General features: G+C 35.5%; 1 protein-coding gene across 7 annotated transcripts in view; it reads right to left on the bottom strand.

The window, feature by feature from the left end:
- LOC121080522 (E3 ubiquitin-protein ligase NEDD4-like) overlaps positions 1-22454 on the bottom strand; it is a 187704-nt gene that overhangs the window by 16215 nt on the left and 149035 nt on the right. For 4 of the 7 annotated variants that reach the window (XM_040578586.1, XM_040578589.1, XM_040578590.1 and 1 more), the window contains 8 exons: positions 17088-17219; positions 16473-16592; positions 13910-14107; positions 12491-12568; positions 11203-11257; positions 6538-6596; positions 2032-2097; positions 496-725 (listed from right to left, as the gene is read on the bottom strand). In XM_040578586.1, the coding sequence (XP_040434520.1) occupies positions 496-725; positions 2032-2097; positions 6538-6596; positions 11203-11257; positions 12491-12568; positions 13910-14107; positions 16473-16592; positions 17088-17219 (938 nt within the window). Of the gene's footprint in view, positions 1-495; positions 726-2031; positions 2098-6537; positions 6597-11056; positions 11114-11202; positions 11258-12490; positions 12569-13909; positions 14108-16472; positions 16593-17087; positions 17220-22454 lie in introns of all 7 variants that reach the window. The other 3 variants (XM_040578585.1, XM_040578587.1, XM_040578588.1) reach the window with 1 other exon arrangement.

The raw sequence follows: 22454 nt of genomic DNA, 5'->3' as shown, positions 1-22454 counted from the left end.
GCTCTCTCATTTAAACTAATGGATTGCTCAAAGATTTTAAAACTGGACAAATACAAATTTAAACTTATGTAAAGCCACTGCCGTGTGACTGCTGAAATGTAAATGAGAAGCTGTTTTATGAGCTAATTATAAAGGAGCACTGTAATTCTGGACAGCAGGTGTTTCACAATGTAATGGGAGGGCATAAAAAGTCTTTCATCTGACATTGCTCTTTTCACTATTACCAGCCTCAAAAATGGCAGTTTTGCTGCAAGCAGGGCAACAACAAATACTGTCTTAATAATGAAAATGGTTTATGAGATTTCAATGACAAGTTGAAAGTTTGTCTGAAAAGCAAGGAAGAAACAGTAGTACAGAACAGAGAGATTTGACTGTAAGTGTGCATAGTGATGCACCATGAAGGATGATCTAAGTACTTTCCAGTGTAACTTTGCCTCTCATGCAAAATCTAACATATATCCCCTTATGAATGGAAGCATTTTAATGGACACTTACGTTGCTGAATATTCAAAGAGACCATAATAAGGGTTAAACATCTCCTTGGACAAGAGAAAAAACCATTCTCTGGCCACCCCTCCATAGTCAAGTCCTTTTTCTGACTCAAATTCAATCCAGAGCCTGGCTTTTAGTACATCAGGTCTCTTCACAGACATGATTCTTCTGTAGGACTCCTCAAAAATATTACTTCTGTGTAGTTTCATTTCAAATCTGTTCGGTATATCAGCCTACGTGAAAGAAGATTATATTATACTTGTTAGTCTCAATAAGTAAGTCTTCAAGCAAATTGTTGACCAGTGGTAATGAGAGATTAATCATATGATGTAGAAAGTTTCCCCTTATTTTTGTTTTCCAGTGTTCTCCAAGTCTACTAGGTTGATAGTGTATGGTGAACTAGGTAAGCTCTGGTGTAGTGGTGGTTCTGAGGTTTCTATGATATTTGACAAAACAATGAAAGCAAGAAGAAAAGTAACAAACAAACCAAAGAAAGTGATAATGATATGACTATGCTCTATTTTAAGAGCATTTTAGTTTAAAATAGTAACAAGTGCACAGGATTTATGCAACCACTTTACTCAGGTATCTATAAAGGCCGGAACAGTTTCACAAGAACACATCTGGTCGCATACAGACAACAGAACCGAACTGCAAAGATGTAAACAAAAGAGAATCAGGCTACCAAAATGTTTCAGAAGCTCTGTTTAAACAGGAGGGAGCCAACACCCATTATGATTTAGCCCAGGGAGCTAAATTCAGAAAAGACAGAACTGAAACAAATTAAGAATTTTTAAGATGACAACTGGATGAACACAAAAACATGACACTTAGAGCCAGGTATAGTTTTCCTGATAAAACTGACTTAAAACAACTGTTTTGGAAGGTTTGCTTTTTCCTGACAACTGAAGTGCTTATTGTGTATAATCACTGGTCAAACTCAAGGTGAGAATTCAAGGAGCTATCAATAAACAGGTAAAGACAGTGGCGAGTTCCCCTTCAAACAATAGTTGGTGTTGCCAAGGCTGTTTACTGTTAAATTATGAGTCAGTATCACATGCAAGCCAATACTAAGCACTGTCTTACATTAAAGATGTTAATGAAAATACTTTTTTTCACACAAGATCACTAGAAGCTTGTGCCAGACCCAGCACAACTGTGGGCTCTGCCAGCTTGTTTCAGCTCTGCCTTTCAAAGTCCAGTGTCGCAGATGAAAGAGAAATATCAATTCTCAAGCCTATTTGTAAGCTAACATACCAATTAGTCTCAGTTGCAATGAGAACGGGTGAATCAAGTTCAAGTAGAAAAATGTGAGTTTTAAAGATCTGTAAATGTTTTTGTTGAGAAATTCATCAAATTCAAACTTCTCTTAATTTGTTTGGTTCCTACTTAACCCCTTCAGGCGTAGCACAATCAAAAAAATTGGCAAGTACGTTAGAGCAAGATACAACCCCATTCTGCATCTATGCTTGGAATAGAAGTGTTTCTCCCAGACATAGTGTAATTGATTCCAAAACGAAGCAGCATGTTTCTACTCACTGGTTTCTTTAACTTCTTCCGGAAATAGTCATATTTCTGTTTGAACTCCCTGGAATATGGAACTGCCTGTCAGAGAGAGAATCATAAATACAGATTATTCCAGCTGTTCAGCAGTTTGATATTCTAATATTATTTAAACAAAAAAGAAATTTAAAGACATGCTATCTACATATGTATGCCATAGGTTCATCTAAAACTCACCACTCATGAAGTACAGCAGCCAAAATTTCCCCATTTCTCAGTGTGTAACTTAAAAGGTATGAAAACTTTCGACCCAGTTCTTCTGTTCCTCTACTTACCCTCATTTATTTTTTTTTCTGCTTTTAGGAACAGAAAAGAGCAAAAGCAATTTTTAACACAGATAAAAAATTTGAAATGTGTTGCTTCCATCCATGTGTCTTGTTAGGAAATAATGAGCATGCCATATGATAACTGACTTTTAAAAATCACTAGTGTTACCACAGAATATAGATTTGCACAGCTTCTAAACACTGTTCGGTGCTACTCAAAACAACACAAAATTAAAAGAATTTTCAAAAATGAACCTAAGAACAAGTTAAGGGGCTCCAGTAAAGTTATGACATTAAAAATGAACATCATTTGCCCTCCAAAAAGCACAGGGAACAATGTAACTACACAGCAGAGCTGACTAGGCAGGGGAATGTCCATGGGTAGAAATTATCTTTTCAGCCCAATGTGAATGAAATTAATTCTTAACAGTTATCAAACTATATCAAAACTATTTTGTAAATAACTTATAATGAAAATACACACCTTCATAATGACTTTAATCCAGAAACTGAAAGCATTTCATAAACAAATTAACGTTCTTTTGAATCGAGTACAAGTCACTGTGTAATATTTATCTGAATACTCACTCAATGCAACTAACTGCCTATGAGTTAGACCACATTTTTAAGTAACAGCAACATAACAGAACAATTTTATAAGTTAAAAAAAAAAAAAGATGACACGGTAGAGGTTGGTAGAATTACATTAATCAGCAGAGCTGGAAATTGGTTTCTGGCATATGTAAACAGCCCTTAACAAATGCCACAGGTCTCTGAAATATTTACGTGGATTTCCAGATACCCAAAAGGCCTCTCAGGACAATTCCACGCACGGACAACTCAAGGTTCGACAAAGGTTCTCACAACCTCTGTCATTCAGAGTTTTGAAAGACATTTTTATTTGAACCCTGCGCTTCTCTTTCCTGCTAACATACTGGATAGGTAAGCAAGGATTTAACGCTAAGATAGAAGATTGCCATGTTTGGTGTTAATCCATAAGCCACCCAGTTGCTGACCATCACAGTAGTCAGTAAGGTGTCAATGTTCTTTTCTGCTACTGACTGGTCGCCATCCGACTCCTTTGCTTTTGCACCAGATAGGATATGTGCACAAACACCCAAAAAGACCAAGCCTCTGACGGTACCAAGTAGTATCAGACACAAAAGCATTGAAGTGCATCAGCCATCAAGCAGGAGTACAGATAAGAGCCATCCATACTCCCGATCGCCTGGCCAATGACTGCAACCTACGTTATCCAGCCTTCAGATGAAATGGCCGTAAAACAGTTGTGAATTAAACTAATGTACAGGAACAGGCTGGAAAAATGATACTATGACAGGTACAGGCCTGGCTCTAACGAATAACTGCTAAGTATTTAAGTAAGATTCCTTAATTCTCTGCAATTTTTTTGACAAAAAAATTTTTGAGAATTAAGGATCTTTAATTCTCTGGGGTTTGACACCATACACAATATTACTTTAAAACAAGGTTTGGAAAGAGCTGGGGGGGGGGGGGGGGAAGGCTTCCTGGCCTCCTTCATATTTTCCAACTACATCCTGACTTTCCTCTGCTTTACTGTTCCTTCAAGATGAAAGACTAGACCTAGTAAACCAACTAGCTAAACAAGTGAAGGATGATTTCTTGGAAGCAAAGGAATGATCGGGATTTCCACAGGACTGCGAAAGTTACATCCTCTGTTCCCTGAAGGCTGAATCACAAATTCCAAAGCTCTGCTTCAAGTTCAGTTTCTGGGTGAGGACTGGGATTTTGGGGAAGGGAAGGTATAGGCTGGTTTTGAAATGGATTCATGGCTGGATGTAGGTGAGAGTGGAAGGTGGAAATAGTTTTGCATGGTTTTTTTCTTGTGGATGATGAGACATGAAAAATTAAAAAAAAAAAAAAATCATTTCACTCTGACAATAATATGACTTTATTGCAGCCATTAAATAATCTTTCAACATGTTTCCATTGTTTAAATGCAATGTGAAATGCAATTTAAGTAGTTCTTTGGTTTTGTCATGGCACCAAAATACTATTTAAAAGCATTAAGATGAATCCTTAATGCTTATATGACTGTAAAATGGATTTGATCTTGCTTTCTCTTTAAAAAAAACCCAAAAACTCAAACACACACACAACTGTTTTTTCCTTAATGGGATCATGATTGACCCTTGTTATCTTTCCCAGGTAGTCTTTCTCATTTATGCTTAACATTTCTGGAAAAATAAACATTTAAGAATTTGTACTGTATATTAGTACCTCAAGCAGTAAGTGCACGATAAATAGGTAAATCACTCCAAAAGTGATTATTATTAATCTTATTAATAAAAAAGAACAGTTAGAATTACACCATGCAGTAGTTAATCTGCTGTGTTCTGAGACCCTTAAAAATCCTGAGGGTTTACCCCAAATAAAAAGGTATTCTTGGCACCTGGAAAGATCTTAGGGTTGGAAGTCTGATCACTCAGAATACCATAAAATGGCATAAACCAGCAGGAAAAGGTCAAAGAATCACCCCATATATTTGATGTTTTGAAAACTGGATCTTAAAACAAAAGCACATATTTATTTTTCTAAGCTGATATTCTGAAATCTCTTAGTTTATTTGAAGTAGCTTATATGTCCCTTAAAACTGATGAGTCAATTTTTGTCGTTTTTACACTTTGAATCCACATAGTCACAGCTTGCCCGTATCGAGTGGAAACAACTTTTTATTATCCAGAAATCCAAAAATGAATAGCACAATGTCTCAGCTCAGCAAAGCTCTATTGTCAGTAATGACCCAGGTAACAAGTAAATATGAACATTTCTCCAATACCTAAAAACTTACAACAGAGGATTCAGCACAAAGAACTTAGTCTGAAATGCCCAAGATCTCCTGACTTACAATTTGGAGCAGATATGTGCCCATCACATAGCTTATGTAGAAACACAGTATTTTAACACATTGGAGGAACAAAAGGTAAGATGCAAATATTGTTAATTAACATTGTATATTAATATATTAATATTTTATATTGACATTGTTTGTTTTGTATAATTTGTTAATATTATTAATTGTTTGTTCCACACTAAGTAATTTATAGTATCAGCAAGTGTGGAGAAAGAAAAAAACCTGAAGAATATTTTACACTTATATTAGATGTAATTTATTTAAAATCACACTTTTCCCCTCAATTCATCTGTCCGGATGTCAAGAGTATGCTAAAGATATCACTCCACTACTTTTATCCTGGAATTTCATCATCGCAATAAGTGGTAAATACAACAACAAAACCCATGCTGAAATACTAAATTTATTGTTCAGCCAGGGATCATGTCAGTAACGGATCTCGTTCATAAACCACATTCATCACCACTTGCTGCAGAAAGCTTTGGGTTGCAGGAAGAGAGTGGAACAAATGAGAAATTATGAGTTTCCTTGTGTTACAGAGTGTGAAACACCACTCAGACCATTTTGGTATACAGCTTCCGAATGGATGGAGCTTCACTCAGAAATAACACAACAATATAAAAAATTAAAACCAGCCAAATAAGATTCTCTATCCTTCTGAAGACCCTTCTCTTCCTCCCCACTGAAGCAGAGGTATTCTGTGATTTACTGTCATATCTACTGATCAAAAATGTTTCCTAGATACTCCAAGGCAGAGGCCAACTTCACATGCTAATGGCTGCAAGACAGGAACCACACTGCACCACTGGAAAAACTCCCTGGCTAGGTGGCTTCTGCTAGGAAAGCCTCCGAACCCATCAAATTTGAACCTATTGTCCAACCTGGGAATACTGTGCAGCACTGTACTTCCAAATGCTCCAGTGATTCCTAATTGGCCCACTACTGCTTTGGCCCACTGGCAGCAGGCTGGAAGAGAAGAGTCCCCAGTGCACTCCAGCCTGTGCCTACCAAAACAGGGTCCATAGAGTGGTACAACAGCTTGAATGCCGTGGACAAGGCATCAGTTTTGGGGCACCCTGGCAGGCTGCCACTAGAAGGCAGCTCCCGCTGCCCTTGCACTCACAAAAGCAAGCACCTGAGCATCCCGTGTCCATCAGTAAAAGGCAATGTGAGGCAGAGGTCCTGCTTCCAGGTCTGTTCATCAGGCAGAGTCTGACTGATCTGGAGAACAGGCATGACCTGCTGCTCAGTAATGCCTCCTGCCTGTACCAATGTACATGAGTCACAGCATTTAATGGAAAAAAAACACATGGCAGTACTTACTGGACCAGTAATTGCTGGGTTCTGCAGTCTGGGGTCTTCCCACTGGGTAATTTTATTGTCTGTAAATAACAAAAGAAATTACATTATTACTTCTCTTATTACCACACTGTGAATTTATGTTGTTTTTTTCTCCCTGCAACTGTTTTCCCTACCACTTCCACAACTTAGTATTTCAGGGTTAGAAAAGGCTGCATTCACCCATCTACATCTAAACCCCATCACACCGTTTAGTTGAAAACACTCATTCAAAAATGCAAAACTACAAGAGAATTAAGTGTATTTACACTGCTTTTATTTCAACGTCTGTTGTACCAGACATGTTCTATTTGAACATGGTCTTGGATTCAACTCATAGTAGAAATACACAGGCATCATGCCTGAAAGGTAAAGGAACCCAAAACCTTTGTCAAATGACAGACTAAGGGGTTTTTTTTTGAAATTTTGCATAAAGATAGCCAAAATGTAATACTTTAAAAAGAACAGTCTGCATTTAAATTGGGAGGGAAAAACATCTCTTTATTAAAAAAAAAAAACACGTCCTAGACACTGATTTAATGAAAAGGTTATAAGGATGGTTAGGGAGGCAAAATTACACGGTACAGGAGATCATTTAATTTTGACCAAAGGAGATTTTGGCAGTAATGCAACAGAATCCAGTTCTTTTCATCTACAGTTTTTAAAAGCACCAGGTGGGTGATATGGTAAGGTTATACAGGACCATGGTGAAGTTCTCCCTGCCTCCAGACAACTGCTCCTCACAAGATTCTGAACACAACAGAATCACAACAAAATGATGATGTTGCAACAATAAGACAATGCTCTAAAAACCAAACTAGATGCCACCTGCAATAGCAAGGTTTAAGTCATCCACTTCCTGCACTGAAAGGGTAACAATAATATATCTGTTTGTTACATACATACTTTGATTTATGAACTGTATATTAAGATAGTAGTTCAGATCTTAAGTTTTGTAATTGCTAGGTTTGGGAATAAACACACTATCTTTCAAGAAAATTGTTTTTATGGCTACTATAGGTAAAAGCAAAGAATCAAACCCACTTATATTAAAACACAAGTATTTTCCATGTCTCTACAGTTGGAAAAGCCCTGTAAGTATTGAGCAGCCCAAGGTAGTTTTAGAATGGACTGGGATTTGAAAGGTGACATTCATTGAATGTTAACTGAAGAAAACTAAAAAATATCATAAGCACATTTCAAGAAAATTGATCTATCAGTTAATTTAGTATTAAAGTTCTATTTTATTTCCCTTTATACATTAAGTCTATTTAGTGCTTATCGAAATTACGGAGGAAGGCTGTTAGACTGACAGTTCCAGAAGCCACATGAGATCCACAGACCAGAGCCTGCCATACAGTTGTGATGCCAAATCACGCCCTTTTCATCTTGCTTCAACCTGTTCAGTCAAATTTCCTTCAATGAAGTTCATTGGTTTTATAGCAATTCATCTCTTACACCTACTTGAACCTGGCAGCCACAAATCATGGTGGTAATTTTCTATGAAATCAAAGATAATAGAACTGGAAATGACTGCAAGTTTGTCAATTCTTTCTTATTGCCCTACAAACTTAAGAGTGTATGATATTACTGACAAATCTTTGCCTCATTTGCTTTTCAGAGTACTTCATATTATAAATGCTATTCCAGAGCTTAAATGCCCCAACAATTAGAAAGGCCTAACGTGAACCACTGCCTGGAATTGCAGCTCAAGATTCTCTGTCTTATGCAAAGTGGGTATCGATAACATTCATTCCTTTTGCAGCACATTTTTGAAAATCTACCATCTCTCAAGTCTTTGCACAAATACAATACTCTGTAGTTCCCCACAAATCAGACTCTAGGGGTCTTTGAGGATTCCCTGTTCTCCTCTGTTTCCTCTGTTCCCTTTCCAAGTGGTCTACTATTTTCTTGAAGTTTGGGACCCCATGCTAGATACAGTATTATAATTACCAGTGCTGAAGAGATTAGGAGGATTATTTCAGGTCTTAAATAAGACATCCCTGTTGATACACGATAGGGTGAGTTAACTCATGTCCAGTTGATGAGGTTTTTCATGCCCTTATCAACGAAAACTCTGTTTATTATTCTTATTCTGAGTAACACTTTGCAATTCTTATTGAACAGCATCTTACTTCACACTACAGTGGCAATTTGCCAGACTCAGTCTGATTTCTCATCCTGTTCGTTAATGGATATATTGAAGAATGGTGGATCCAAGACAGACTTTGAGGGGAACCCACTTAATAAATCCATCCCTCTGTCAGTGAACGACTGATAACTGTTCTGAATATGGTTGGAAAACCTTTGTGTTTTCCTTCATGACACCTTCCAACAGTTAGATCGTATTTTCCTATGAGGCTCCTAGGAAATGTAGAAGTATATGCATACTACAATGAGTAAAGAATACTGTTTTATTCATGGATAGTAAATAACATTGACTTAGCTAGCTAAGGACCAATCACAGAGAACTAGAGGCTGTATTTTTTGTTAAAAGACTGACTGATGCAGAAATTAGAACTGTTTACAGTTAAAAACTAAAAATATTATATTTTCAGGCTACTGTGCTACAAGTAATAACTAAATTATTTTAACAGTACTTTGCTTTACTAGTTTACATGACATGCTTAACAGCAGCTAGCATTGCTCCAGAAGAGGTCTCTGTACTGGTTGCATTAAATGTTTTTACAGTTTCTCTCAGGGGTGAGAAAAACATTTCAAAAATAGGACAACAGTATTGGTTATTTATGCAGAAGAATTACAGAACATATCTGGGGAACCAGGACATTATCAGTAGCTCAGTCTGTCAACACTGTCAACATTTATATTGTATTCTAATAATGAAACTGACTACAGTTGTTGCATCTTAACTAACCGATTTAGCAGAGTGACTAAAATGATGGCCAGCTGCATATTTTGGGTGAGCACAGCTGATTGCACCAGCATATGCTCTCAAGTTAGCCATGAAACAAGTGAGAGCCAGCAGGCTCTGTCACAAACCTATCATGGTCAAATCCTTACCACTACTGTGAAGGCAAATACTACTATTGAGATTGCTCAAGCCAAATAAATCACTGAGCACTGAATGTCTTCTGCAGTCATTCCCTAAATACTTAGCACAACATTATCACAATGGAGCAGCAATGTGTCCACTGTAATACCACTGCCAGCACCTCTGCTCCTACAGTCCACCTTTAACTGTAGCACTGGGGCACCAGATTGAGACCAAAACAGCATTTGTTGGAAACAAGCAGCATTATAAAAAAATGGTCTAAACTTTTTAAAAAACTGCTACATAAAACACTAAAACCACTCAGATCAAAAGAGGGACTAGAGAGATTTCAGATGCAAATATATTTAACAATGATAAATTATTTGGGCAATTCTAATTAATGTACACCTTTAAAATTCCATTTACTTTTAGAGACTAACACATGGTTAAGTAGATTCAGGAGACTGAAAAATTAAAACTTTTTAAAGGAGGCTGGGAGGCTGAACAATTATAAAGATATTTTAAACACGACAGTTTTATCCTGTGACATTTCAGTGGCAGCAGTTTAGAATAATTTGCCATATTTAAATTTCTAGATATCTGTTGGGAAAAACAATTACAGAAGGTATAAAGAGCAATAATTCTGTACTGATGTTTGAAAGAGGATAACCTTGTGCTTGACAAGTGTATTATTTGTAATTTTTATTTAAAACTATTTATACGATTTCAAAATGCATATTACTTTAGAGACAGTCTTTTAATAATGATTTAATAATGTCAAATATACAATTACAGATAAGCATCAGAGTCAGTGTAATTGATACTGAAAGAAAAACATAATACTGTCAAAATATGTGTAATAATTTAAGATTTTAATTCTTCCAAGTTTTGCTTAGCAAAGTACCCTCTTCTAATGGTTTTGTGAGTTATCCATTTTTGTGAAGATTATGTCATCAGTAGAAATACCTCATTACAAAGTCCAGCTGAAGTCTTAAAAAAAATAAAACAAGGGAAGAAGAAGAAACAACCCAACATTCCTGGGTTGCTTGATTTTCAAACAACAAAAACTCACACAGTAGTTCTGAGATGCTGTAATAAGACAAGTCTACAATGAAACATCACTTACACTAGAACTTCACTAACAGAACTGAATAATATTAATGGGCTGGGTGCAGTTTAACATGCTGTAAATAGGAAATAAGATCAGAATCAGCACTGCCACAAGACCTTAAAGGGAGAGGAAAAAGTACTCATCAGTGCTAATTTCTCCACTGCCTGTATGTGGAGTTGTGGCTATATGATCTTTTCTCATCTTATTTTCTATTCCTAGTGTATATTTTAATTTATTAAGTGCAAATAAGCCATGGGATCATCAACAACAACAACAATGAATCCAAAATATCAACAAGAACAAAAGAAACCACAAAGAAGAAATGTTAATGCTTCACAAGTCAGAGAGGGACAAAGCTTGATGAGCCAATTAAAAGCAAGCTTTCAGTGAATATACAGTACCGTATGAGGACACTAAGTCTCTGGTATCAGTGTCTCCACATATCAACACCTGGCTTCCTAAATGAAGAGTAAAATTATAAAGCTTTCACTTCAATATTTATTACCTCCCTTTGTCTATTTGCTGTAGTACCTGAGTGCTTACTTACTATGGTCTATGTAAAACGTTCTTCCATCCAAATGTATTCTTTCCTCCCAACCAGGCTGGAATTGGGAAATAAAGAGTGACCATAAGTGAAATACCACCACTCTCACACAGCTCAAAGCAACACATTATCCACACCTACATAAACTGCCTGATAGTTACTTGCGAGGTAGAAAACATGAAATGAACACAGATGCATTATGTTAAAGGCCAAAAATCTAGGAAAATTCAAAGAACTGGCTATTTATACAGTTAACCATGTCCAATAAAGTAAGTATTTTTTTAAAGCTTGGAAGTGGAAGCTTCTTGCATCAGGGTTTACACCCATCCCCTACTACGAGGAAATAATCACAAACAATACATTGTCCATCACTGGTTATGTTTGAGAGTTTCTGCTTCTGAAACACGTGGGTTATTTTTACTGTAAGTATAGAAGCCAGGATCTCATTACAGTGAGACAAGAACGTCTAACCTAGTCCTCAGTTCTTCCCATTTTATCCATTCCCTTTCTTCATCTTCCAAATAACTATAGTATAGAAAGGAGAATAAATGGCACATTTAGTATATGCAATGCTGTCCAGCTAGCACTCATTCCACCCATATGCTGTACATAAGCTTCAGCCTTCTATAAAATATAGATGAGAAATTATTTAATTTTGATCTTTTTTGAGAAACTCTTGTTAAATTCTGTAGTCATTTTTACCTCACTCAAAAATGGAGTTTAACCGAGTTTAAGATCTCTTACTAATTATGTATTTCCAGTGATACATGTCAGGCTATTCTGATTTCACTGCATGTTTTACCTCTTGAAATTAACAGAACAAACTGTAAACTGGCCCTCCAGCTACTCTCATGCAGTGCCTCCTATCTAAGCAATGTATTCTCTGCAGAATATGGAAGTTTCATTGAAAAATCAAAATCTATTTAGATTTCTAAATGCCTGAATATGCTGGTATATTGATACAGCTCGCTTTGAACAATCTACTCCATTTTTCACTAAAGCAACAGGTAATTATCTAAAAGTACATAGAGAAATTTCTTCAAAGTTTATTGCTTCAGATATGCAAAGAAACACAAAATTCTTTCAGAAATACTACGAGCTGGCTTCAAAGAGCCTGACTGATTCACAGATCACAAAAGCTTTTTGGTGCTATATATAAACATAGCTTTAGTATCTTCAGAAAAGTGATGTCAGCAACGTATGTGTCCACGTACAATATACAACTGCAATAATAGATCAGATGACATAAGATAGCATGTACATATCAAAATACATACACATTACCACTTACAGGAAGAGGGCCCAAATCATTAGGGTTCAAAGAGGCTTTTGATCTCAAATGCACTGGAAACTTCAGTCGTGGATCCTCCTGTAACAGAAATATGGAACTGTAAAGCCAACAGATCAAGTTAGATCTACATACTAAGTCAAACACAGAATTATCTGGAAAGTAAATCTTCCTACATTACAGTTATTCTTTTATTTTTATTTTTTGAGACTAAAACAAGATTTATGAAAGCAATAGAACACTTTGTATTTGGACGTGTCACATACTTTATTAGGATTCATATACTGAAATGATTTTTTAAATCTTAAGAGTTAGTTACGGTGATGCAAGACTTTGACTCCGTTAAGTGTGCTGCATTATCCAGAAGTACGCTTCAAAAAAAAAGCCTTGTTCTTAGGAATGCATGGACTCCCATAAGGGGCATTTAGGTACATGCACACATTTTTGGCTCTTAGAAACCTAAGAGAAATAGGCCGTCCTGTCACAAAAAGGCTCAAAAAGGATGAAAATGAGCTCCTTACATTTTTATTAATGCATAGGTTTATTACATCAATGTCCAAATGAGGCAAAAAGGGTCAAATAAAATAGGTCACAGAAGAAAATTCTAGGCAAAAAAATGCTTGAGATTTCCACACACATAATTTACCTACATGCAGCTGGGAGCACCATTAAAAATACGTCATGTAACTAGTGGTCACTGGGAATCTGAATGATGCCTCAGGAATTGAAGTGCAACTCATATTTCAATGATGATGTGAAATGCTGTCTTGCCTTTGTCAATTTTTACCTAGTGTAATGTTATTTCTTCAATTTGTTGACCAAAATTGCAGAATTATTGAAGTATAGATTCTCATGACATAAAACAAGTAATAAAATGGATTCTGCTAACTGAAGAAGATGAACCTGTATTATATTAATACAAAAGTAGTGCTAGTCACAGTGAAGTACAATACAATTATGGACAGTCTCAAACTGAACTACAATCCAAATCTCCACTACACTGTATGCCTCCAAAACCCACATTTGTTGAATATAAATGGCAGTTACTTGTATGCAATGATTTGTCAAGTATAAAAAGGTCAACTACAAAATGTAAAGCACTACTGCATGATATATGATGTATAAATGCACCAAAATCTAAGAGGATATGAACAACTAAGTTTCCTTTCTCCAAGCACGGCGATGGCAGCACTCTAGTTGTTTCAGGAAATTAGCTACTCAAGTCTATTGCTACTGTACGGGACGGCATGGAGGATTCACTGCGATTCCTAGAGCAGTTTTACAAGTTAGCCTGACAACTCCCCTCTCAAAGACAAGATGAATCCCACAATAAAATGGGGGGGGTATATAGGCAGGAAAACAAAGACAGAAACATTTAAAAGATGGGAACTGATTTACAATTCATTATCTAGAAAGTCTTACCCATGTAGTAGTTTTAGTATTATGATCAATGAAGAAGGGCCTGCCGTTGGGTGCTATTCGCATCTCCCAGCCAGGAGGAAGGAAGCTTTGTGCAACTTTGTGTTGTGGTTTAGGAGAGTTGTAAGGTGAGGGCTGTGGAGACTGTGGATTGGAAAGTGTGTCCTTCACTGCTCTGCGCACAGGGGAGTCCTTGATACCCTGAAGAAAATGAAAGATATTAAGATTTGTCAAATGTCACTCAATACTGTAAAGGTATAAAACTTGATTTCAAAGCAAACATTTTTTCATTCCAGATATAATTAATACTAGAAATTAAGCCCTGGGACTGATTTCCTAGAACACGCTTAGCTAAATTCTGCTCCTTGTAACATACTGAGCTTCCTGCTGTGAAGGACAGTGTTCTATCACTTCCCTCTACAATGGTAATGTCCACAGTATTTACTTCTGATTACATATTTCACTGCAGCAGCCCTGTACATGTAAATATTTCATTTTACAAAGGAAAAATAAAAGCATTGTTTCATTCTTCATGGTGTAATGTATCTCACTCTTCAACAAGAGAGTATCCTAAATGTGAGGGGATGTTTTCCACTTTTCAATGCATTGAAAAGTGGGAAACATATTTAAATATGAACCTAAATTAAGTTCCTAAACTTAAAGTTTGTTAAAAAACAGAAGTCTGCAGTTACAGATTTTTGGACAATTTAAAAAAAATATTTTCTTCATAAATAATGACAGCTGTAAAACTGCTTCCCTGATCGACGCCTATTGGTTAAAAACAGAAGTTACATTAGGTGGTAGGTTTTATTTTAAATTTCACTAGGAAAGTGCACATTTAGATGCCTAAACAGCTTGAAAAAATTGATCCAGGTTTATTCACCTTTGAAAACACAAACTAACACAATCAGAAAACAAGACTTAAGTACTATGTTTAAACATCGTTTGCATTTGTACTTTTCAGTTACTTTCTAAAAACGTTCTCATTAACTGATAAGAGTTTGTTTTCTTCTTATTTTACTAATTATTAACATTCAGTAAATCTATGCATGCTTATTTTTGCAATTCTCTCACATAGCCTACTTACTATTTTTGAGTATTAGATTAGAAAACGAGGTGCCAATATGGATATTTACAAAATTATATTACCCTTATTTGTGGCTTGTTCTGAGCTGCATTTGGACGGAAAAGGCAGTTAAGATTACAGTGTTCAAAAACAGCATTTAAAATATCTTGCATTAAATAAAACTTTCCTTATGTCTTGTACACAAAGAAGTTTAACATTTTACAATAAAATAACTATTTAACCAAAAGAAGTTGAACTATTTTTTTCTCATGATTGTATTCTTTTAAGATTTTAAGTTTAGTAAGTCTACACCTTTTTTTTTTTTTAATTAATTCAGAGGTAGGTATAAGAAGAAAGGTTTGTGCTCTTCAGCATCCTTGTGGTTTCTAAGCACCGGACAAACTAACCACTAAACTGGTCAGCTGAATAGTCTGAAGTGAAGAGAATGCTGGTTTTGTAGCTGTGGAATAAGTTATTGCCCTTAAAAGCCAGCTCAAGTTTCAGATGCTTAGTCAGTGACTTCCAACAACTCAACCGTTTAAAGCATCAATAGGGAGATGAATGCCCTTTTAGTTCAAGAGATTCAGAATCTTTTAATTAAATGTATTTAAATTGTAATAAATTTGGTCTTTAAAATTAACACTGGCAAGGGTAGTTTTAAGTAGTCCATTGTAAAAGGGTTTATCTGAATTACATGTAAGTAGAGATAATTTATTTTAAAAATTAACTATAATCAACTCACTACAATCTGTCCAATAATCCTACCTTCATTTCCTACCAACAATCCTACCTACACATTCAGTTTGAATAAATTTCAGTATAAGGAACAAAGAAGAACAATGCATAAAATGAACTAAATATTACAATCTTCACTTGATTGTTGGCAAACGGGACACAAATAGGAAAGAGACTGTGAGAGAGAAAGACAAGAAGTATAAAAGGCAATCAGTATCTTAATTGAAAGATTTTCCAAACTCAACTGCATGTATTATTTTCAAGTTATTGGCATCAAAAGAAATGTTTCAGCTTTAAAAAAGTATTTCTGATGTTATACACTCATAGCACTTGAAGGCAGTCACAACATATGTTTCAGACACGCACACAGATTATGTTTTAGCTGACCAATCCAAATAATCATATGTAAAATACGTAATTCAATGACCATAAAAGTTCAGTAATACTATTGGTACATAGTATCATGTATATACATATATATATAGTATATATACACACATCATATACATATAAATTATATATATTATGTATATTTATATACATATATACACACACGTATATATGAATACATATATAGACACACACACATCTATCTAAAGATCCAGACAGAAAACTGCTAAAGAAAAAAGTAGTATCTTAGTGCAAAATCAGTAACAGGGAGAAGCAGTTGTGTTGCATAACTAAAAAGGAATTAGAAAGTTATAAGGACAACAAAGAATGAGAGGTCAGACATAAGTGTTCTTTCTTGGTAAGAGTGTTTCTCACCTCCAGTGGAGCAGATAAAGTTACTGTGGGCGAACTGAGGCTACGAGGCCGTCTTATCTGGGGTTCACTTAAATGGTTACTGCTGTTTGCTGATGACCCAACCATGCCATCTTCTGCAAGCTATTTCAGAAGAAAACACAAGGCAGCAAATTGTCAGAAACACAGTACATCCAAGAGGTAGACACTTAAATGATGAAATTATTCTTTTTTATTATTATTGTTGTTATTATGAGGAAATTTTAAATATACTTTCATAAATATCAAGTATTTAATTTCATTCCTTTGGAGGGGCAAATAATGTATGGTACTATTAACAGATCAACACAAATTTCAAATTCAATCTTAAGAATGCATTTGCCTCCTTTTAATAGTTCATATGTACCTCTCTGAATTCCTTCCATTGTAGCAATCAACTTAATCTGTACCTTAATATAGTTAAAAGAAGTAACAAAAAATCCCAATCATTGCCATTTTTTATGATTATCCTGAGTTATGACAATGCTTAGGATTTTTTTTTTAAATTTCAGAGTTCTGAGGAGCTGCTTCAACTGACATTATACTCAATACATGATAAGTGTTTGCTATCTGAATTAAGCATTATAACAATCTTCATACCTGCATAATGGGCCGTGTCCATGTTGTGGTTCGATTGTTATGATTGACATAGTAAGTACGGCCCTTTGCATCCTTTCTTTCTTCCCAGCCTGAAGGTAAGCCTGGTGTAGTATGTACATAGGCCACTGAAGGCTGTTCAAGCAAGAAATTACTGTATCATTACTTTATAATAGCTAAATAACCCCTAAATTTAAGTCTGTTGCTTTTAGAAATAAAGGAACTTGTTAACTTACAACATTCTTAAACACAAAAAACATACAGAAGAATATTGTTCTGATTTAATTCAATATAAGCTCTTATTCATATTCCTTTATGTCAAATAATTTTTTTCTCACAACAGACCTTTTGATTCACTTTTGCACAGATTCAGGTATCTTGTTCAGAAAACAACTAAGCTTATATGTCCTCAATTTTATTAATTTGTAGATTACACATAATGATAAAAAGTAAATTTGTGTTTTAATGTTTTTTCCTCAAAAAGGTGGATTTTTTTCCATTTTATTAGTATGGATAAGTAAGAATTACATTAACCGTGCAGTCTAGTCAAGATATCCCAAGTTCTGTCCTGTTCTTTACCACTTTACCTTGAATCAGTTGCAAGAAACTATTCTGGGTTTAAAAACTGAAGTTTAATTATTTTGTTATAGTTACACATGTTGCATTTAGGGTTAGGTGTCCTGAAGACACAAGATACACCCCAAATTAGATCCCCAACTTTAGTATGAAAAGATCATTTTACTATAAGTTCCACAAGAAAGACAAGGCACTGACTATCATTAAACAAGTTATGTCAATATTCAACACAATAATTATTATTACATGTTGATGTTGTCTTGTGTACTTCCTGTGAGGAAAACATTCAATGCTTAAACCAATTGGACATTTTTTTTCTGGGACATACAGAGGGAAGAAATAAATAAATGCATTGTAGCACAAAAGACAAAGCCTCTTGAAGAAAAACAGCCTAGAGAGAATTTGTAACATTGACCCTGTCTGCATCTGAATATGTATTTTAGAAGAGGAGGATGCCCATGGAGTTACAGTTTTTAGACCATAAACTCTACATGTTTCTTAAGCTTAGTCACTTTCTAGTTTGGGACTCCTTTTAAGACATCACTTGCTTGTATAACAAACAGGTATCCTGGCTGCCAGTGAAGCAAAAAAGAAAATCAGAATACTTAGGATAGGCATTTTTCTCAAGTAATCGATGTAAATACCAAGAGTGAGAAAGATACAGGTTTTTTCTCTCTTTCACAGCAGATAGAAGCAAACTTCAGAACAGTGGTTTTGCTCTCTTAATGAAGCCCACATATTAATAACTGCATCAAAGTACTGGCATGTGCAAAGTGCTTTTCAGCATGTACGTCGAGATCTTTGGTTCAATACGTGTTTGGTTTAAGTATTAAGATTAATCACATTAAAACATACATTCATACATTAATTATCAGGAGACTACAATACTAGAGATTGCTTTACTCTTTCCAAATACCTGCTTGGATAGCTGAAGGATGATGAACCCTAAAGGTCTTCATACCACAACAGATTAAAAACCAGTGATTGAACTGCAGCGTCTTACCAATTTTTTGCAGTTCTTTAATGTTGAATAAAGAACATTAATTCCTTTAGAAATAGGCAGCTTTCTACTGCTAAAAAAATGAACCAAACTACCTTCATCTAGCAGTCTGCTTTTACCACGCCTTTCCCTGAACAGGCTGTAGCAAGGTATGTGGCATTTTGCTTAGAGATGTAAAATGTGAATTTACTGGTCCTTAAAGAATTTCAGATTTAAATGCTGACAGGTAGAACTGCAAAGCAGCACAGCAGACAGAAGAGCAGAACTTGTACTTGAACTACTAAACTTACTGTGCTTGTTGCACCTGAACATCACATTTTCTGCAACATTGTGAGTTCTTGAGCTGGTGTGATAATTAATGCCAGTGTTCAGATTAAGAAGAAAAGGTACTGACATCTGAGCTAGAGAAACAACTTGTATCAACGTCCCAGATGCCAAATGCTGCTCTGGTTGCTTCCCCTTCAACTCCCAACAATCTGCTGCTTACAACAAGATTTATGAACTCTTTTTAGACTGCTTTGAAACGAGATGTTTTTTACAAGACATTTCCTGAAAGAAGCAGGATGCTGCATTTAAAAACATGGTTTGAAGAAAGACTGACTGTAAACCCAAATGTCTGACAACAGGCAGCTGCCGGACCTAACAGGGGAAGAAGGCTCAGAAACACATGCATACTATGAATTGTCCTTCGCTCTAAAGGTCAAATTACTCCAGTGTTCATTAATCCAATTCACCTCACAAAGGACTACATATTTAAGGTAACTGCCTACTGCAGAAGACAAAGGCATGTCTTTATTTCAGACAATAGTACTCTTTACATTAAAAAAAAACACAAAAGAAACCAAAACCCAACCAACACCCAAACCCCCATTTTTGGTGGTAAGCCCCAAATGGAAAGAATTCTGATTTACAGTCATGCTTTCCTTCTGTCCTTTCACAGAAAACATGTTCTCATGTATCAAATATGAAGGTGTATCATTTTCACTTCTTCAATTTCAGGACATCTCATGGAGATGATGTGCTGCTGTGCTAGGTAAGGGAGAAGCAGAGCATACAGGCTGAAGTTGTGTGCATAACAATCGGCCTTTTGCTGTCACTTTGTGTAGTCTTTGCTTATTTTGTTAATAACAGGAGTCACTTTACTGAGAGACAGCTTTAAATTTGGAAGTCAATACAAATTCAGCACTACACAGTGACAGTATTATTTTAGCATTGAACCTGATATTTTTATTACAAGTATAAAATAATTGCTGGGAAGAGTTGATCACCGGCACAAACTCTGAATAGAGTAGTATGTCTCAGCCTCACAGCAAGAGAATGAGTAAGCCAATTAACCAGGGGTAGACACAGATTTTTTCATCCATTCTTAGGGAGCCTGAGTTAAACCACTGTAGTCATGGTGTTAACAGTTGAGATTAAGCAAAGGTGCCTCTGCTGCGAGTTTTCTTGAGTATTTTGCCCATATCAGAGATGACCATCTGAAACACAGCCTCTGTTTCAGGGCTGATTCATATACCAGTAGTTGAAGTGCAGGCAGAAGGAGATCAGCTCTATAGGCACATGATTTTGGTAAAGATGAAGGACTGAAGACTCAGCCCTGCAAAGTATTAACATTCATACGTGGCTCTGAGCTCTTAAATTCTCAGTAGGTGAATACAAATTTAATTCAATGAACACCTGGAATGGATGCTGGAATACAGAGAAATGCACATGAGTAAGAGATTAAAGATGCTCAAGAAAGACTCTTTAAACCTTTTTAGTATGACCTTAAAATAAAATCAAGGGAAGAATCAGCCTTGAAAATTACCAAATACCTTCACATAGCTTAGAAACCAATTGTTAAGCTTTCTAGTTTTAGAAAGAAGTCTTCCTGGTAAAGTGACAACTGCACTGATGACCATTCTTGTGATGGAAAAAAGCTAAGTATATCCAATGTAAACATTTCTAATTCTCATAATCCAACACATTATGAAAAAGTGTAATTTCTACATTACCACACTACTGCCCTGAACATTTAAAGAAACATTGAGATTGGTCTCCTGGGAATTCAGGATATGTTCTTCCTCTTATCTGTCATGTCTATCTATAATAAAGGATACTTTTAATAAAAAAAAATATTTTAAATGTAGCCTGATCAAACATGTTTCAATCCTATGGTTGTGCATTTTATTCAATTTATTTTAAATCTGAAGTAGTCACTATCAAATTATATATGCAAGTACTACTTAAGAAACATATATGCCAAAAATGATGAACTACAAAATTGTAACGAAGTGGAATTAGCAAGATGCATTAATTCAGAGTTTGATGCACTAGAAGCTGTATTTTTTTTTGCCATGAAACAGTAAAAGGAGAAATATCACAAAAATATTTTTAATTATATTAAAATTATATTAATCTAAAGGAAATCTTTTTCTGCCAAATTTTTTTAAAAATCATTAGCAACTGCATTGTGGCTGATGTTTTAGGAAAACCCTATAATCACTTACAGCATACGTAAGATAAATAGGATGAATGCAAAATTAATCAGTAACACTTAGATGGCTAAGTATGATTCCCATTTCCAGTTCAATACCTGCAAACCATTCATTAATATCTAAACCCCTAAGAGTTTCACTGTTTTTCCCTATTTTACTACCTAGATTCTTCAGTGCAAGTATTCTGCATCTTACTGCAAAATGTATTTTCTTTCCTAAAGTATATACTGTACATGCTTTGAGTTACTGCGCAGACCACAAGAGCAATGGGAATTACAGATACATCCGTTTTCTACACGCCACATTCTTTGCTCCAGCAAAATAATTAACTGAAATTCTTGGTCTTGCTTCATATTTTTAAGCCCTCTTTCCTTCCCAGGACTCTTGCTTAAGTCAGTGTATTTGCTTTTTAAGAGCATAGTTGAGAGAATGAGCTGGAGAACTGCCTAGATAATCAAGAAAGGAAATGAAAAAAGATTCTGAATGAGTCAGAAAGTTGACACACTACAACAGGAAACAGAAAACAGAGCGAAACAGATGAGGAAAGTAATACCCGCTGAAACAAATGAGACTGATTTACTTCTTTCCTGAACAGTCAAGTGCTGAAAAGACTACACTATTTTTCCACTCAGAGCTGGCAGGCAATGATCAGGAGACTACCTTTTCCACGACTTTTCTAATGGTTTTCAAACCATTAATCAGTGGTCAGTAAGACCTCAGTAAGTGGTCTGAAAACAGTCCACAATGTTTTAGTTAAAAATCAGATAATCAAGGCATCTGATAGTTTGGGATAAATTATGAGTGCTCTTACGTTTGGTCTATTCAGGCCATCATCTACAGTACAGAGTAAAGATAAGGTGAGGACAATTCAGAGATTTAAAATTAAAAAGTCAAACCATTAAGTTGTAATAATACACAATCTATTCACTATATGATAGCATGCTGCAAATTATCAACTTTGACTAGGAGGATACAAAAACAGAAGAAAGATGTGCAAGTTATGCCACCTGATCTTTCCTTTCTCTTTAACACTCCACCAAAATAAATTCAGTTATCAGCAGCCTTTCTCCTTACTATGCATTGTAGGTTAAAACCCATAATGCAACCTGCACAACAGAGTTTGCCCTTCAATCTCCTTTCTGTATGTTAGATACCAGTGTAAAAAATATTCTACCACACTGAGTAGAAACTTGTGAGATTTATAAGAGCCTTCTACCCAAAACCTGAATGCTTTGTAACAACTGCCTTCAGTAAATAGTGTGAAGAAAAGAAGTATTATGGTTAAGAACAAAATGTCATGAGAATGGAGATGCTGGG

Source organism: Falco naumanni, chromosome W (genome assembly GCF_017639655.2).
Source record: "Falco naumanni isolate bFalNau1 chromosome W, bFalNau1.pat, whole genome shotgun sequence".
Lineage (NCBI taxonomy): Eukaryota > Metazoa > Chordata > Aves > Falconiformes > Falconidae > Falco > Falco naumanni.
Note: the sequence above shows the minus strand (reverse complement) of the source record. Positions and strands in the feature narration are given on the sequence as shown.